Source organism: Eucalyptus grandis, chromosome 5 (genome assembly GCF_016545825.1).
Source record: "Eucalyptus grandis isolate ANBG69807.140 chromosome 5, ASM1654582v1, whole genome shotgun sequence".
Lineage (NCBI taxonomy): Eukaryota > Viridiplantae > Streptophyta > Magnoliopsida > Myrtales > Myrtaceae > Eucalyptus > Eucalyptus grandis.
The window spans coordinates 42,468,938-42,484,717 of record NC_052616.1 but is presented as its reverse complement, the minus strand read 5'-3'; the positions used below and the strand labels follow the sequence as shown (position 1 = coordinate 42,484,717).

General features: G+C 37.6%; 1 protein-coding gene across 1 annotated transcript; it reads left to right on the top strand.

Annotated features, from left to right (window-relative positions):
- Nucleotides 1-879: 879 nt before the first annotated feature.
- On the top strand, nt 880-14,566 carry LOC104445000 (probable helicase MAGATAMA 3). The gene is made up of 21 exons (XM_010058776.3): nt 880-1,021; nt 1,759-1,885; nt 1,959-2,130; nt 2,227-2,363; nt 2,515-2,757; nt 4,290-4,481; nt 4,762-4,797; nt 5,272-5,357; nt 5,445-5,495; nt 7,978-8,089; nt 8,164-8,269; nt 8,795-8,892; nt 11,190-11,270; nt 11,345-11,437; nt 11,917-11,970; nt 12,180-12,238; nt 12,367-12,451; nt 12,870-13,238; nt 13,744-13,866; nt 13,968-14,054; nt 14,333-14,566. Exons 2-21 carry the CDS (start codon nt 1,784-1,786, stop codon nt 14,546-14,548), a joined length of 2,502 nt encoding a protein of 833 aa, XP_010057078.2. The 5' UTR covers nt 880-1,021; nt 1,759-1,783; the 3' UTR covers nt 14,549-14,566.
- The last annotated feature ends 1,214 nt before the right edge of the window (nt 14,567-15,780 follow it).

Genomic DNA, 15,780 nt, shown 5'->3' with positions numbered 1-15,780 from the left:
ACAAAATAATTATTTTTAAATAATAAAAAGTGGATTTTAAAAAAAATAAATTAACTGAAAATGGAAATTTTATTAAAAATATTTTTATAAGAACGAACTTTCATTAACCAAAAGCTTGAGCACGAGTCCTAAGCACCCACACACGGAGGGTTAGGATTAGAGCTAGATTGTCAAGACTTGAGCATAGCCTTTATGGACCCAAGTTCTAATGTCGAAACATCTAATACATGTAGGCACCAAGGGTTTAGGCATGGTTTTGATAGACTAGGCATGGGCACTAAAAGCCTAGGCCTAAGCTCGAGCATCAAGGTTTTGGGCCTGACTTTGATAGACCCGGACCTAGTTGCTAGGAAACTTGCTCCTAAGCATAGAGAATCGAAGTTGGAGTTTTCATGCCCAAACAGTCCAAATTCCAATATTTAGTCATATTTTGAAATCGTTTTTCAATTTTTTCAAAAAGAAAATATTTCCCTAAATTTAATCTTTGTTAGAAAAACCTTATTATTTAACTAGGACAACATTTTCTATTGACAAATTTTCCTAAATCAATATGACCAAAAAAACAAAATTTTCCTAAACAAACCAAATGCCAGAAAATTGAGGAAAATATTTTAGAAAATATTTTTCACCAACCAAACAAACCAGCCTTAAATCAAATTAGAATTTTTAAATGTTTTTGGAAATCTCTAGCGATGAATTTTCATTCTGGAGAGCAGCTCGTGACGAGTTGAGCGACGTCCGATTGTTCCGGCGCGCGAACGCTCCCTAAAACCCTCACAGCCACTCCACCGCCACCTCCACCGCCACCGCCACCGCCGTCGGCTACCGCCTCCGACCACCAAGTACCCCTCCACCAGCGCCACTCCTCCAATCCGCCACCACCAGTCCTCTCTCTCTCTCTCTAAGCCACCATTGCCGGGCTGTCGCACGTCCTGCTCAGCTCGGCCTCTCTACCGGAGCCCCTCTCTCCCCCTCTCTCTCCCTCTCTCTCTCTCGCTCGCTCGCTCGCTCGCAGAGCAAGGTAATGTGTTGTTCTTCTTCATTTTCTTTCAAAATCTTTTGGGTTTCCTGCGTTCTGCAGATCAAGGCCGCCGTCGCCCTGTTCCAGAACACGGTGGCCGTGTTTTGGAGGCGATGATTGTGTATTGTACTCGTGTTTAAGGTCAAACAGCTCGATCTGATCTGGGTTTTTTACCAATTCAGTGCCCTTTTTTCTGCTTTGGCTTGCACTGGTTGGGTGCTGTGGATATGATGGTGGTAGTTTTTTGTCATGTAGAAGTATTCTTGGAGTGTAGAAATGGCTGAACTGTAACACTGTTGGAATTTCTGGAGGGTAGGGAATTTTCCGTGTTTCTTTCCATTTGCTAGTGGTCTGAGTAGGGAAACATAATTGGCTTGTTCAAGAAAGGAATTTGAATGGACAACTCAGGCATCATGAAAACGTGAATTTTAGTGAGCCCTGTCATTTCTTTCGTATTGCTGAATAAAGAGGAGAAAAGGTTTCAAGCTTCAGCTCCTCTGTGGTAATTGAGCTGAGTCGAGCGAGATATAGTATTAATAATCTTTTCGAGTTCAGTTACGGCACAAACGATTGTCCTTGACTGAACTTGAGTCGTGCTCAAGCTCGACATTATAACTGTTTGGCTCAGCTTGGTTATCTCCTAATTACCCACATCAACCTCTCTCTCTCTCTCCCTCTCTCTCTCTCTCTCTCTCTCTCTCTCAAACCCCTGAGAATTTTGCACTCTTTCTGAGCAGCACTTAGGTAAAGAGAGAAGTAAAGATGGCAGTGGACAGAGATCAGATTCAAGAAGAGGCTTCTCTTTCACGTTTGTACAAAATCATTCTTGGTTGGGACTATTTTCAAATCCTTAAAGAAGTCAATGTATCTCTCTCTCTCTCTCTCTCTCTCGTGCTAGTGTTTGATTGTGCAAAAATTGATTTTCTCACTTTGATAGCAACAAGGTAGCAGGAGCAAAGAGCATGATAAAGAAGGAACTGCTCCCAGTGTAAAGCGAGTAAAGTACACATATAAAGATGTCGATGACTACATTTCTACCTTTGAGTCTCTTTTGTTTGAAGAGATTAAGGCTCAGATTGTTCAGAAGAGTGACAGTGATGAAGATGCTGGTTTTTCTTTTTTCTCATTGCCTCCATTCTCTTTCTGGTGATTACTATTTTTCTGAGGAAGGATGTTGATGGTACCGTGATTTTGGACCTTTGCAGTTATCGAGTGGAAACATGGAGTGGTTACCAAGTGCAATGAGTCTGATGGGTTTCACTTGCCAGAGGTCACTTATGGCTCCTCTTATAAAGATTTCTCCATATCTCAGAATGATCTGCTTTTGCTATCTAAAGAAAAGGTTATCAAATCCATTTACTCCTCTTTTGGCTTTTAGCAGTACATTGCTCAATTTCCTCTTCAGTCATTTAGCATTGATTCAAAGTTTCTTTTGACAATGTCTTCAATTATACCTAAATGACTTAATTCTCACAGAATGTTGCTTGATGCAGTTTGAAGAAGGCAAGAAACTCCCAACAATTTTTGCATTTGCTTTGGTGGAGCACCGTCAGATACGTGAGACAGGAGGGTCTGGGCAGAACAGTGACTGTCGCTGTCTAGTTGTACTTAGACTTCGAATGCATTTGACTGGACAACTCATGCCTATTCTGACTGATAAGGTTGAGTCTAGTCCTCGGCTGCTAAATATGCGTTCCCTCATTAGTGAAGGAGGGAAGTCCCTTTATATAATGAAGGTAAGCAGGGAAGAGTTCTCAGTTTCTGTTCCTATGCCGTTGCTAACTATTAGATGACCATCGAGTTATATGAGGAAATTAGTTATCAATTGATAACAGGAGATAAAATTGCTTTTGTCATGTTTTTCTATTAATCGGAAGTTTAGGCCTGAATTTTTGTCTTCTTGTTTGTGTTACATGTAATTTTAATCATCTCTTCTTTTTTTCTTTTTTGACAAGGGCATGTAGTTTTACTCTTCTCAATCCAGTTACAAGGCCTTTGTAGCTTGAGTGTTCGTCGAATATTTAAAGCTAGTAGACAGATGAGAATTGAAGCATTTTTAATATGCTTTCACAGGCAACTACCTTTTTTTTTAATTGTATGGAGTGTTGAACCCTTCAGTCATATATAGTCATATATATGATGATAACACTTTTATTGGACACTAGATATTGAAAGTTATGATCTTGTAAGCTTCTCTTGACCTTTTTCAGGGTAATTTCTGATTGACTTTCATGTAAAGGTTTTAATCTAATGAATAACAGTAATTCCCCTGGACAAGCCCCTTTCCTTGGGGCTAGAATTTTAATCGTTAATATCAGGTTGTAAACAGTGGTTTATTTGATGATAAGCTATTCATCATCATCCATATTTATTTGGAATGAATTTTGTAGTGACATTTAGCATTGCTCAACAGACCTTACTCCTTGGAGAACCAAACATTTACCATCCTATTCTTCTTTATTTGAATATAATCAAAACATTGGCTTTCAGAGTTCCAGATGTTAGTGCCTTTCATATGAAAAGGGCAATGGAGTTAATTATAGTTTAGCAAGAAAAAAAAGCACGGGTAATGCCTAATTTGGATATTGGTCATCTGGAGTAATATGAGCTAGAAGCTTGGACAAATGGTTTTATATATAACAGAGGGGCGATTAATTTGGGTTTTTATTTTCAAATTTCTTATGGTGGTATTTAAATGGCATTGGAGTTGATGTAATATTTACCACTGAGTTAGAAAACACCGAAATTCATCTTCTTCTTTTTTTTATTTGGTTATCTGTAAGATGTCTGTTGTGACTTGTAGGCTTGGATGTGTCTTTTGTTTTGGCACAATAATAGTAGGTTAATTTTCTCTCTTTACCCTATTTTTGCTAGCAAGGAGGGAGGAAATAAAAGAAGTTCTGAAAGAGATGAAATTGCTGAATACTATGTTGTCTTGTGTCTTCCCTTATAAGCTTATATGGCACTAAATTTAGTGATAACAATAGTTTATCATTAAATAGTCAATATGTTTGGCTGAGCACCTCTTGTTGGCTATGCTGTTATGTAATCATCAACTATCGAATTTAGACATTTGCCTTCAAGTGGAATGATCATTGAGCAAGTCCAGCTGAATGTGATTTTTATTGTAAGCTGGAATTAACGGATGGAACACTATGATAAATGGGAAATTCTTCCAATAGATCTTGAAATTAAATTTTGCATCAGCTGGATTTTTTTCAAGTATGCATGTGCTAATCTTTGGCAATCAATTTGATGTCTTCTGCAGCTTTGCAGCTTATCTACTATTTCTCGTGAATATGTAGCTGTACACAATATCAGTTCCCTTCCTTTCAAAGACATAATACTAGCTGCTGGGGAGAAGAATCCCACTCCTTCTGACCAGGCCTGGAAAATTTCCAAACCTCTGGGGGATTATATCAAAAGTAATTTGAATGAATCTCAACAAGAAGCTATAAATGTGAGTATCTCTTTCCTATTGTTTTACCTATCAAAGGATGTTTGGATGGAGCTTTGTCCTTTCCAGTTACATAAGGTGGAAAGGGGATGACAGGCTTACACAGGACAATGCTTAATAAAGTTATTTCTGTTAACTAAGTCACCTTAAAGCTTGCTCAAATGTTTCTTAGTGCTTGTGACGGACTCTTTGTTCATATCCTCCACCCTGGCAGTCTTTTCAAATTCTTTTTGCTTTTCATCTTTAGAGTTTCTCATTCATTATCTATAGTTGCCATTTGCAGGTTGGTTTGTCACGGAAGCCATTTGTGCTTATACAGGTTTTTCTCATTACAAACTACCTTTATATCTCTTTTTCCGATACACATGTCATTTGATATGATCTCATCGAGAAATAGATATTTACATCTTTGGCTTATACGTAGTTTAACCCATAGCTTTACATGCTGCTTCCATACTTGACCTCGACAAGCTCTTCCTATTGCCCTTTGTAAATATACAATATTCAGATGAAGATCTTCTATGTGATAAAGAACTGATCCACTCTGCATCTAAATGTCCCTGAAAATTATTATGTCCAGAGTCCTAATATGACAATCTTTTCCTTGAAGGGATATTTCAAAAACTATGAACTATGGAATCCTAATGATTTTCTCATGGAGAATCTATAAACTGACTGACTCTAGTCTAGCTACCTTGCATTTTTGTTTATTGTTAACTGTCCTTTACTGCTAGTGGGAAAAACAGTGTCTCTATAACACTTCTCATGGGAGGACTTGTACATTTTTCTCTAGGGTCCCCCTGGAACAGGGAAAACTCAGACTATCCTTGGCCTCCTGAGTGCCATTTTGCATGCCATTCCAGCTCGAGTGCACTCAAAGTAAGCATTATTCTTGTATTAATATACATTTTTACTCAAATTTGTGTCACTAACATTGCTATAACTGGTGTTTCTCATATATTGCAGAGGTAGACTCCGAGGAGTAAAGCGTGGACCAGAATTACCCATCAATGAAAAGTATGTATTTGGCAGTTATATAACCTATTTTAGAGGATATATTTTGCAAAAGTAATATATTCTCTGTCATCGTGTTATGCTGGTAACTTTTTTTTTTTTTTTTAAGATGCTTTTCACTTAATTAATGCTCAAATACCTGCAATCGTGTTGATTTTAATTAGCATTTTCTTCTAACTATAGTTTTAAACTTTTCATCTACAGAGATGCTGCAGCTGTTAAATGAAACGTTATGCTGTTTTAATGGCAGGCTAAAACTTTATGCTTGTCGGCACAATGTGTTGAAAATATAATCTGAATGTCTCACGTAATAGCATTATCTAAGGATAGAATCTTCTAGTGTTGGAGAGATGTGTCATTTGAAGGCTCTAGATGTTGGTTGGCAAATTAGTGTATGGGATTGGAATGTAAATGGCAAGAAGAGTGGATAACTAGTCCAAACATTAACTTCATGGTCAGACAGAAAGTGTTTTCTTAAGCATAGTGAGTTGTTTGGGTGTTTGTTTTATTCCACGAGCAGTTCCAGGTCTACCAGAGTGGAACCATGACTGTTAGAAGGGCATCTTCTCTCTTGTCAATGGAAGAAAAAGCTAATGCGATTCCTCCAACTATATTTTAACTTGTCCAAGGAGAGACAAATAGACCTTTTGATGGGAGTATGTAAACTCTTACACCTATAAGAATAAATTATTGTGTTGCCCCTCTTGTTTTAGCTAAACTGCAGTGATATCCCTGGCGTTCCATAAAATGACCGTGACGCTCTTCATATTCTTCAAAAATGATAGTCACATCCGCTTGTTGAAAGATTTTGCACTTCAAAAGGACTAGAACATCTTGAGATTGCCTTAGTGAATCTCTTTTAACCCATTGCGACCTTACTATTTTAGATAGGACAAATTGCAACACTTATATATGTTCTACAATCTCAAATCAGCAGATAATTATCTTCATTTTAATTGTTGGAGTACTTTTGAACCCTTTGCAATATTAAATTCCCCCTTGTATTGCATTGGTAATTTGATATTCTCCCACTAATTCCAGATAGAAAATAGTGATATAGTGGACTAAATGATAGGGAATAGAGTTTTTGCAGAAATGCATCATTTGATGCTCAAAACATGATCAAATTCATATTTCTATAAGCTATCTTCTGTGAAAATATGTCAATATTCCACTTATGCCTACACATGAAGACATGAAAACATATCCATGCATTTGTTCCCGAGGCTAGGGAACAGTGGTGAAGCTAGGTCGTTGTGCCAGTTGGGGGCACCAACGGAAATAATAACATACTCTGTATAGAGAGACTTCATCCAGAATTCTAAGTTTTGATGACTTTGGAACCTATCCTTTGAAAGTTGAGATCTTAGCCCCTAAACTAACACTTGTTTTTGGTCTAATGCCCCTGTTGACTTAAAATATGGATTGTGATTCTTGCTTGTGATCAAGCTGTGTAAGAACATAACTAAGTACCAGACCATTGGTCCAAGGTTAAGCTAAAAACCATTGCGTTCAGGTCATAAGCAACAATTATCATGTCTATATCTAAAAGAGTTTCACAAACTAAAATTGCAGAAAATTTCATTTCACAATTATTGCATTTGCCTAAACTAAGTCCTGAACTAAATTGACGTAGACAATAAAAAAGGTAAAATCAATATCCTTTAGATTTAGTAATTGTGTATGGATCAAGACAAAACTTCTATGTAGATGAGGGTCAGAGACCATAGTATCACAAAACTAAAAGTGCTAATGACATGGATGGTCCCTGAAATTTTTTCTACCTTTAATGTAGTCCTCAAACTTTATTTTTTTCAATTGAATACCTAAACTTTCCAAAATTCACTCAATGTTTTTCTTTTATTAAGTGCGTCAGGTTTATTGGGCCAAACAAATGGCATGGACTGCCACATTGTTTTCCTAATTGAGCAATTTTCTTTCTTTTCTGTTTGGGCCAAAATAACGAGGGGGAGAGTGGAAGCCAAACGTGAGCCATGTGGACACTAGCATGATAAATTTATCATTAAGTTAAGAAAAATTATGGTCAAGTCAGCTATCAGTGTTTAAGTTTTGGGGGGGAAGGAGTCCCCTGAGTGGAGAGTGGATCTTTTGAAGTTCAGGGACTGGGTTGGGGGGGGGGTGAAGTAAAATTTAGGGACCACCCATGCCAGTTTCCTAAACTAAAAGTTTGGGATCTGAAATCTCAATTTTCAGTCATTTTTGTTTTTGGTCAAATATGATTTAGATAATTCAGTGGAGTCAAATACAAAAGATAGTGGGGTCAGATCAATGTGATTAAAAAACTAGAGGTAGTATCAGATTTTTCTACAAATTGAGTGGGGCAATTTGGCACTGCTTCCCTCTCCAACCAGTCGAGTTACTTGCATAACCCACTAAGTATAATGTGGCCCTGCCACTGCTAGGGAAGCTATTGAAAGAATTTTCTTCTGTTGCTATCTTGATCAGTGACACATGTAACCTTTAGGTACATTCACTGGGGACATGCATCTCCATGGTTAAGCAATATCAACCCTAGAGATGAAAATCTGCCGACTGATGGCGATGATGGCTTTTATCCAACCACTGGAAATGAGTTGGTAAGAGAGTTTGCATTGATGTTGTTCCTATTTGACATGTGTGTATAATCTTTTGACATCTGCCTATTGTGCAGAAACCAGAAGTGGTTAACTCCTGTCGTAAATATCGTGTGCGCGTGTTGGTATGTGCCCCGTCGAACTCTGCTCTTGATGAGATTGTGTTGCGTATTTTAAATGCTGGTAAAGAATCTATCTCCGCATAGCTGCTATTATCATATCAGTTTCATGTCTATTTTACCTTTGCCTGACATTAATTAACAAGGAAGTTCTCACACATTTTCTTTGGGACACGTTATTGTGATCCTTGGTTAAGTGTAATGAAGAGAATGATGTAAATAGAGGTCCATGTGAGGGACAGCTGTTACTAATATGGATTTTCATTCCTAGAGGGGAACTAGAATGCCTTCTGATAGATTATCCTTGTTTAACTGCCATATCATTATCTTCTATTTGTTGTTAGATTAGGGCATAAAAAATTTCATTCTTGTGCATCATGAAGTCAAAAAGATGGATAAACATTCTCGAAGGAAAGGGGGTACGATATTGCTATTATCTATTGCTTAATGATGTTAAATTTGAGACCAATGCATGTGGTCAAATTTTCTGTTGGTCATTCCTCTCATCATCAACTATTAGTATGACTTTTTTCCTTGACTTAGAATTATAATTTGCCTTTTCTTATTCTTCTCATCATGTAATTCTCAGGCATCCGAGATGAAGATGATCATGTGTATAATCCTAAAATAGTGCGCATTGGTCTTAAAGCACATCACTCTGTCCAGTCCGTTTCCATGGATCACCTGGTATGTCAGATGTTTAGTCACGTTGTAGTCTCTCATTTAACTTTCTTTCTTTGCTTGACTATTTAATTTGCCTTCTTGATCAAGTTTTATTTTTGCTAATGTGCGTGGGCATAAAAGTCAGTTCACACATGCAATCAACTTCAAGAAAATGCTATATCATAATTCAGTTTCTGTGCTTTGGTGAAGAAGAGATTTAATTTCCCATGTCACTTCAAGGGATTGTTCTTTAGTTGACAATATCTATATTAAGCTGGTGGTTGAAGTTCTCCATATGCAGAATTTTTAAGGAATAAGATCTTCTATGTTGTGGATCATTTAGCTTATGGAATTAAATTATTTGGGTGTATGGTACTCTAAATTTAGCGGAAGCATCACTGAAGTCACCATCGGCACGCCTACTTGCACCTGAAAATTCAATAAGCTGTGAAGATCTCTGCAATTTGTAATAATTCATAAAATTCTTTAACCCTAATCATGAATTATGGGATAAATAGAAAGCAGCCAGCTTAGTGCAAGGAAAATCTGTGGGAACATGATCCTGGACCTCTAGGATATTTTCTTTGGGCTGTCCTTGTACTCAAGTACATTGGGTTTTGTGCCTTGTTATTAACAATAGCACTTGGTATCTTCGCATATCTTGCTGTGTCCAGCAAATCTGAGCCTCAACATATGCGATATTGTAAGCCATGTTGTATGAACCAAACTTATCGTGCATCATTGACAGAGAAATGGGCCTTGTTAGCACTGCACACTTACATGCCAATCTCCATTTCAGCCCCACTCAACCCTTAATTTATTGGACCTCTTGGTTTGTATTGGTAGTCATACTCATAACACACATCAGAATTGCCAGTCATCCCAATAACAAGAGCACCTGACTACGTCTGTTTACTCTCCTTAGTTTAGATACTTATACTAAACTTGAGGTCCACCATTTGAATGGCTAAATTAGTAATAATCTGGGTTGCTAGAGCAACAGCAGCAATTCTCTCAGAAAACAAACTTTAACTCAGCAGATCACCCACCGCAAGGAGTTTGCCTATGGCAGGAGTAGTAGCCACTAAATCATGGATGTCCCATCCTCAAGCTAATAAGGAATCAGACAACGAATCTGTCTTAGCTAAGCCAAAATAATTAATCACACAAGGCTAAGACCATCAGTTGAACTTTTTTCTTCTTAATCTATTAAATTAGATTTGACTGGCGTTGCACCATATGGGTGCTCCTCTATACCAGTCAACTTTTTGTTTTATTGTTCAGCACTTAGCTCAACCAGATGACACAGCCTAGAAGATGGTTGACGTTGGCCTTAATGGGGCTTGGGTATCAACTTTTACTCCTGATGGGACTACTATTTTTTTCTACCTCCTTCCGTTGTAGTAAAATTGGAATAAACTATATCCGTTCCTTTTATTGATAATTTTCTTAGCTAATGAAGGTTTGGTTTCCTGAATTTCCTACTTTGTTAGTTTCAAAGTTGAATATGGTTTCTGCATTAAGCACTGATAGAAGAGTCTATACATATCATCATAAGTCATTACCCCTGAGAAAGAAGTTATTGTATATATTCAGCATGAATTTGGGAAGCCAGCCTAATCCAAAACATAAAAGAGAAATATAAACATCAATGATCAGCCTCGTGCATGGTTGCTTCCATAAAAGTTGGCTTTGACTTCTTCGATCATCAAGGGATCCTAGTATGGTGCTATATGTTAATGCAGTATATGCTGTGGAAAACCTGAAACTCTTTAATCCTTCTCTGGCTTCAATTTAACTGGTTGGGACAAGCTTCTGTTGGGTCAAGCTGCACTATGGCTCATCCAAGTCTCTTCCAGTATTAAAATGGCAGGGAGCTGCAGCCTTTGCATCCTTTCACAAGTTGGCGGTCATTCCACAATTTGTACATGGTAGTGGAGTATCAAGTCTCGTGTTTAAACTTGTAGTCCCCATTAAGCTTTTCATTTATAATCAATGTCCATGTCATAGTCTTAGTCAAATTGTGGCTTACATGCTAGGGAGTGTTAAGAATGTTTTATTATTAAAAACCTTCATTTAATAGCTTATGTTTAGAAAAGTTGGTGGTCCCTCAATATCTACATAGAGGAAATTTACTGAATGCTGCCTACTATGGGATTCTTCTTTCTAACCCTATATTTGTAATTGTGAGCAGTTGTGGTGACTCAGTAAAGCTTTGTTTCTACTGTTGAACTTTTGGATAATATAATCTTTCAGATTGTGAAATTTTTTTGTTATTCTATATTTTCGGGTGACTGTTGACTCTTGGGGAGCATTTGCAGGTCCAACAGAAACATAGTCATGGAGTAGCTGGAACGGATGCAGACAATATAAGGGCTGCACTTTTGGATGAGGCTGCTATTGTATGGATTCTGGGCTTATACCAGGAAGTTAAATTCCATGTCATTTTTCTTCATTTTCTTTTTGTAAATGGCAGGTCTTTTCCACCCTTAGCTTCAGTGGGTCAACCATATTCAGTAAACTGAACCACGGTTTTGATGTTGTAATCATCGATGAGGCTGCCCAAGCTGTAAGTATCTGAGCTGCATGCAGTATGCATTTTGATGTGCTTTCTTCCAAGTTCATAATGCTTCAGGATTATGTTAAATTGTTCTATTGATCTACTAAAAGTATTTTCTGTTGAGCTTTTATTCTTTAATCATGACATTGGAATTGCTTCATCTGTAAATATCATTCAAAAGCTCAGATTACCTTTGATTCAGATTGACAAAATCATATGCTGAGGAAGATGTTCGCATATGAAATGAAAACTTAACAATAGTCTTCATGTCATCAGCTTGGTAATTTAAGAAATTAATGTCAAATTTAAGAAGCTTTATCATGGTATTGCCAAGTCATGTACTTCTTTGGTGGTTTACTGAACTACCCTCCTTCAAAAAAAAAAAGGGTCTAGTCCAATTAAGGGGTTGAATGTACTTTCAACCTCTAAAGACTCATTTATGGTGTATGGCTGAAGAACTTACTTTGGCTTTCCATACTCCTGATTAGGTTGAACCAGCAACTCTTGTTCCACTGGCTAATGGGTGCAAGCAGGTTTTCCTGGTAAATTGCTCATTTCTGATGCTCTGACTCTCAAGAAGAAATTCTTTTGATGTGTCTTTGGTACATTTAGAAATTCTAGACATTTATCGGCCTCCCATGTCTCATTGAATGAGGACACCATCCACATAAAGAAGCATGTGCATTTGTGCAGATTCTAGCGGAGGCATATGCTTTAGTTGATAATATAACATCCTTTGGTTGCTTTTCAGGTTGGTGACCCGGTACAGTTACCAGCCACAGTGATTTCTCCAATAGCCAACAAATTTGGGTAGATTGCCTCATTCTGTGATAACATTATTATGCCTCTTTGCTACATCTTAGAACGGATATTCCTCTGCTTTAAATTTAATTTTCATCATTCGTTCTTTTTTTCTTATTTTTTGTTTCCAATTTTAGGTATGGCATGAGTTTGTTCCAGAGGTTCCAGAAGGCTGGTTATCCTGTTCTTATGCTCAAGGAACAATACCGGATGCATCCTGAGGTTAATTGATAGTGGTTTTTAATTACATGTGAGACTTATTAATGGGTCACAATGCACAATGTTAGTGAGGCGTAGGGATGTTTATGATTCAGACTTGTGAGTGAAACTCTGCATCTTTTCCCTGGCCTCTCATCTCTAAGCTTCTTTAGGTGGCATCATTGCCATCAGCTTCCATTTTCAGAGCCTTTCACCTCCATCCATCTTGTTATCCTCTCTCTCTCTCTCTCTCTCTCTCGCATGCGCACGCGCTCGCACACTCACTCACTTCCTCATTCAAACAACAACCCCCACAAAACAAAAAAGGGAACAAACAAAGACTCTGGTCTGTCTATCTTGCAATGATCTGACGTAACCATTTTCGTTTTTTTTACTGGATTGTATAGTATTCTACCTAAATTGTCTCTTCTTTCTTTGACAGATAAGAAGCTTTCCTTCACGTGAATTCTATAATGAGGAACTGCAGGATGGGCCAGATGTCAAGATTCAGACACAACGGGCTTGGCATGAATTTCGGTGCTTTGGGCCATTTTGCTTTTTTGACATCCATGAGGGGGAAGAGTCCCAGCCATCTGGTAGTGGGTCTCGGGTGAATATTGATGAAGTTGAGTTTATTGTCAGTATGTATCTCAAATTGGTGACTAGATATCCTGAGCTCAAGTCAAGTTCAAGACTTGCAATTATATCCCCTTACAATTATCAAGTCAAGCTTCTGAAAGATCGTTTCAAGCAAATTTTCAAGGAGGAGGCAAAGGAAGTGGTGGATATAATCACTGTTGATGGTTGTCAGGTTTGCATTTCCTAGGAAAATATTATGATTTAGTTGGTGTCTATTCATGATAAATATCTGGGATATATCTATGTTTCATAGAGAATAAAAAAAAAAAAATGCTTTTTGGTTATTGCTTCATGCACAATCTTTCATGCAAGATTAGATAATCTTGTGGATTTTCATCCACCACTTCTCTCTCTAAGATTTTGTTCCTCTTAAAAATGTAAAATTTTGTTAATGCTGGAGCAAGGTCCTTTATCTGAGAATGGAGGCTGTTACACTGACAATTGTGAGCTGGAAGGTTAATTTCAGACAGTTCTTGATTTCTCTTGGTTCTCAATTTGGTGAAAAGAATGTAATGCCAAAGCACTAAAAATACTATCCCTTTCTCTTAGCAGCTTTGATGATTTTGTCCATCTCTTTTGTTCCCTCAGAGGCATGCCTCTTCTTGTGAAATATTCTAAATTAAACCCTTGGCTTTGTTTCTCTCATCACTAAAAGGGTAAATCAAATCTTCTTTCAGGGTAGGGAGAAGGATGTTGTGATCTTTTCTTGTGTTAGGGCAAGTAAAAGTAAGAGTATTGGATTTTTGTCGGATTTTAGACGAATGAATGTTGCAATCACCAGAGCAAGGTCTTCCGTACTGGTAAGGATGTGAATATGGGAATTAGTTTTTTGTGCATCTCAGACATAGATAGATCGATTGTTTGACTTCAGGCGCGAGGAACCTCTTGACTTTGTCTACAGGTGGTGGGTTCTGCATACACATTGAAAAATGATGAACATTGGGGCAACCTAGTAGAAGCTGCTACTGAGAGTGGCGGATTGTTTAAGGTCAGTCTCTCCACCAAACTCTACGAATTCTCATTGTGTACCATTGTACATTTAACTAGCCTGGAAACATGGAGCTCCCTTTGTAGTTCTGCGCATTCCCTGGGGCTCGGTAATCATATTTTCTGTATCGATAACAAATCATCTTATACTCCCCGTGACAACTACTTTTGTAGATGTTTCTTATGTCTTGTTTGCTTAACTTAAACACGATGGAGGCCTTTTGTTTCCTCTGCACTCCTCTTTATCTCGTAAGTCCCAAGTAAAATTTTTTGTTGCAGGTTTCCAAGCCCTACGGCTCATTTCTGTCGGATGAAAATCTGGAAACCATGAGTCTGAAAAAGGATGAACATCAGCCAGACGAAACAATGATGAACGAGGTGGACACCATTCCTTCAGTATATGGCAACAGTGGTGATGCTGAACCTGGCCAAGGAGACGACAATGACTACGGGGATGGCGATGGTGACATGGCTTTTGGCGATGGGGAAGACTAATCTGCTTAATCTTCATGGTTTCGAGATCTTTTTCGATTCATGGTTAAGCGGTCTGATGTGAAGAGATCTTTTTCTGATGTCATCTATGCCTGTTGTTCTGGAAATTGTGACTTTGTATTATTCAATAAAGTTTGATATATATACATCTGATGTGGAAGAGACTAATTTACCCTTCTTACTCCTAACACTCCCCCTCAACCTCAAGCTGGGCTAATAATGCTTAGCCTGTTCTAAACCCAAGGACTTAGTAAAGATGTCGAACTTTTCTACGGCATGGCGGGGTCCTTTTTGACACCGGCGCGGTTAGCGTCAGAATTATACCAGAGTCAAGTTTCTGTTCAATCAATTTCGAATCCACAAATATTTATGAAGGAGAACAATTATATTCTTATAGAGCGGGCAACAACACTTTATTTACTTTTCCATTCCAACTAAGGTACAAACGATCTTCTATCATGATATTGAGATTGATTTTGGTCCTTTCCTCAATATCCGAATAACCGCATCCATTAGTAATGAGCTCTAAGATAATTCAGCTTACCTACCAATCTTCTATACCGGGGATTATTAAGAATTTTTTCTAATTTAACCCCTTTCCGGCTTACCTACCAATCCAGATTATTAAGAATTTCTCCTCCATCAAAGAACTAATTTAACCCCTTGTTCCTCTGCTTTCTTAGTTTAGGCTCTGTACCTTTTTGTTTGGTGATTCCTAAGAGTCTTTAGTTTGAAATTGTGAATGTTTTCGTGATGATAATATCATCAACATATCAAGAATAGTTTTCCTGATTGTTTATAAAAGAAAAATGATCTTATACACATCACTTCCAAAAAATGTTTCAAACCATTAAAGATTTTTTTTTTTTCATCAAAGAAAGTTGCTAATAATGTTGCATCTAACTGAAATTTTATGCAAGATGATCAAAATACGAACAGAAATAAGTTTGGCAACAGGAGAAATGTTTCATTGAGCATATTCAAGTCTTTTTTAAACGAGCAAGATAAATGATATAAGTAATCAAATCTCCAAGTTTGATTAATCAATATTTTGTAAATTATTGTCTTCCAACCAAAATTTTTCATGAAATAAACGAAATAAAATCTAGAATTAGGCTTTGGAATATTTTTCAGTATACCTTTGCGATGAGCAATAGGAAGATCAGATCAGATTCAAGAGGAGTGACATGAGTCGACGTAGTAGTGGGGAGCATTAGTAGCAACACGATGACGTC

What these genes read in the sequence shown, in the direction of transcription:
- LOC104445000 (XM_010058776.3), top strand. Translation starts at nt 1,784, where the DNA reads ATGGCAGTGGACAGAGATCAGATTCAAGAAGAGGCTTCTCTTTCACGT. An exon ending in AAATCCTTAAAGAAGTCAAT is followed by an intron (nt 1,886 to 1,958) that starts GTATCTCTCTCT and finishes TCACTTTGATAG; the next exon opens with CAACAAGGTAGCAGGAGCAA. An exon ending in GGTGCAAGCAGGTTTTCCTG is followed by an intron (nt 11,971 to 12,179) that starts GTAAATTGCTCA and finishes GTTGCTTTTCAG; the next exon opens with GTTGGTGACCCGGTACAGTT.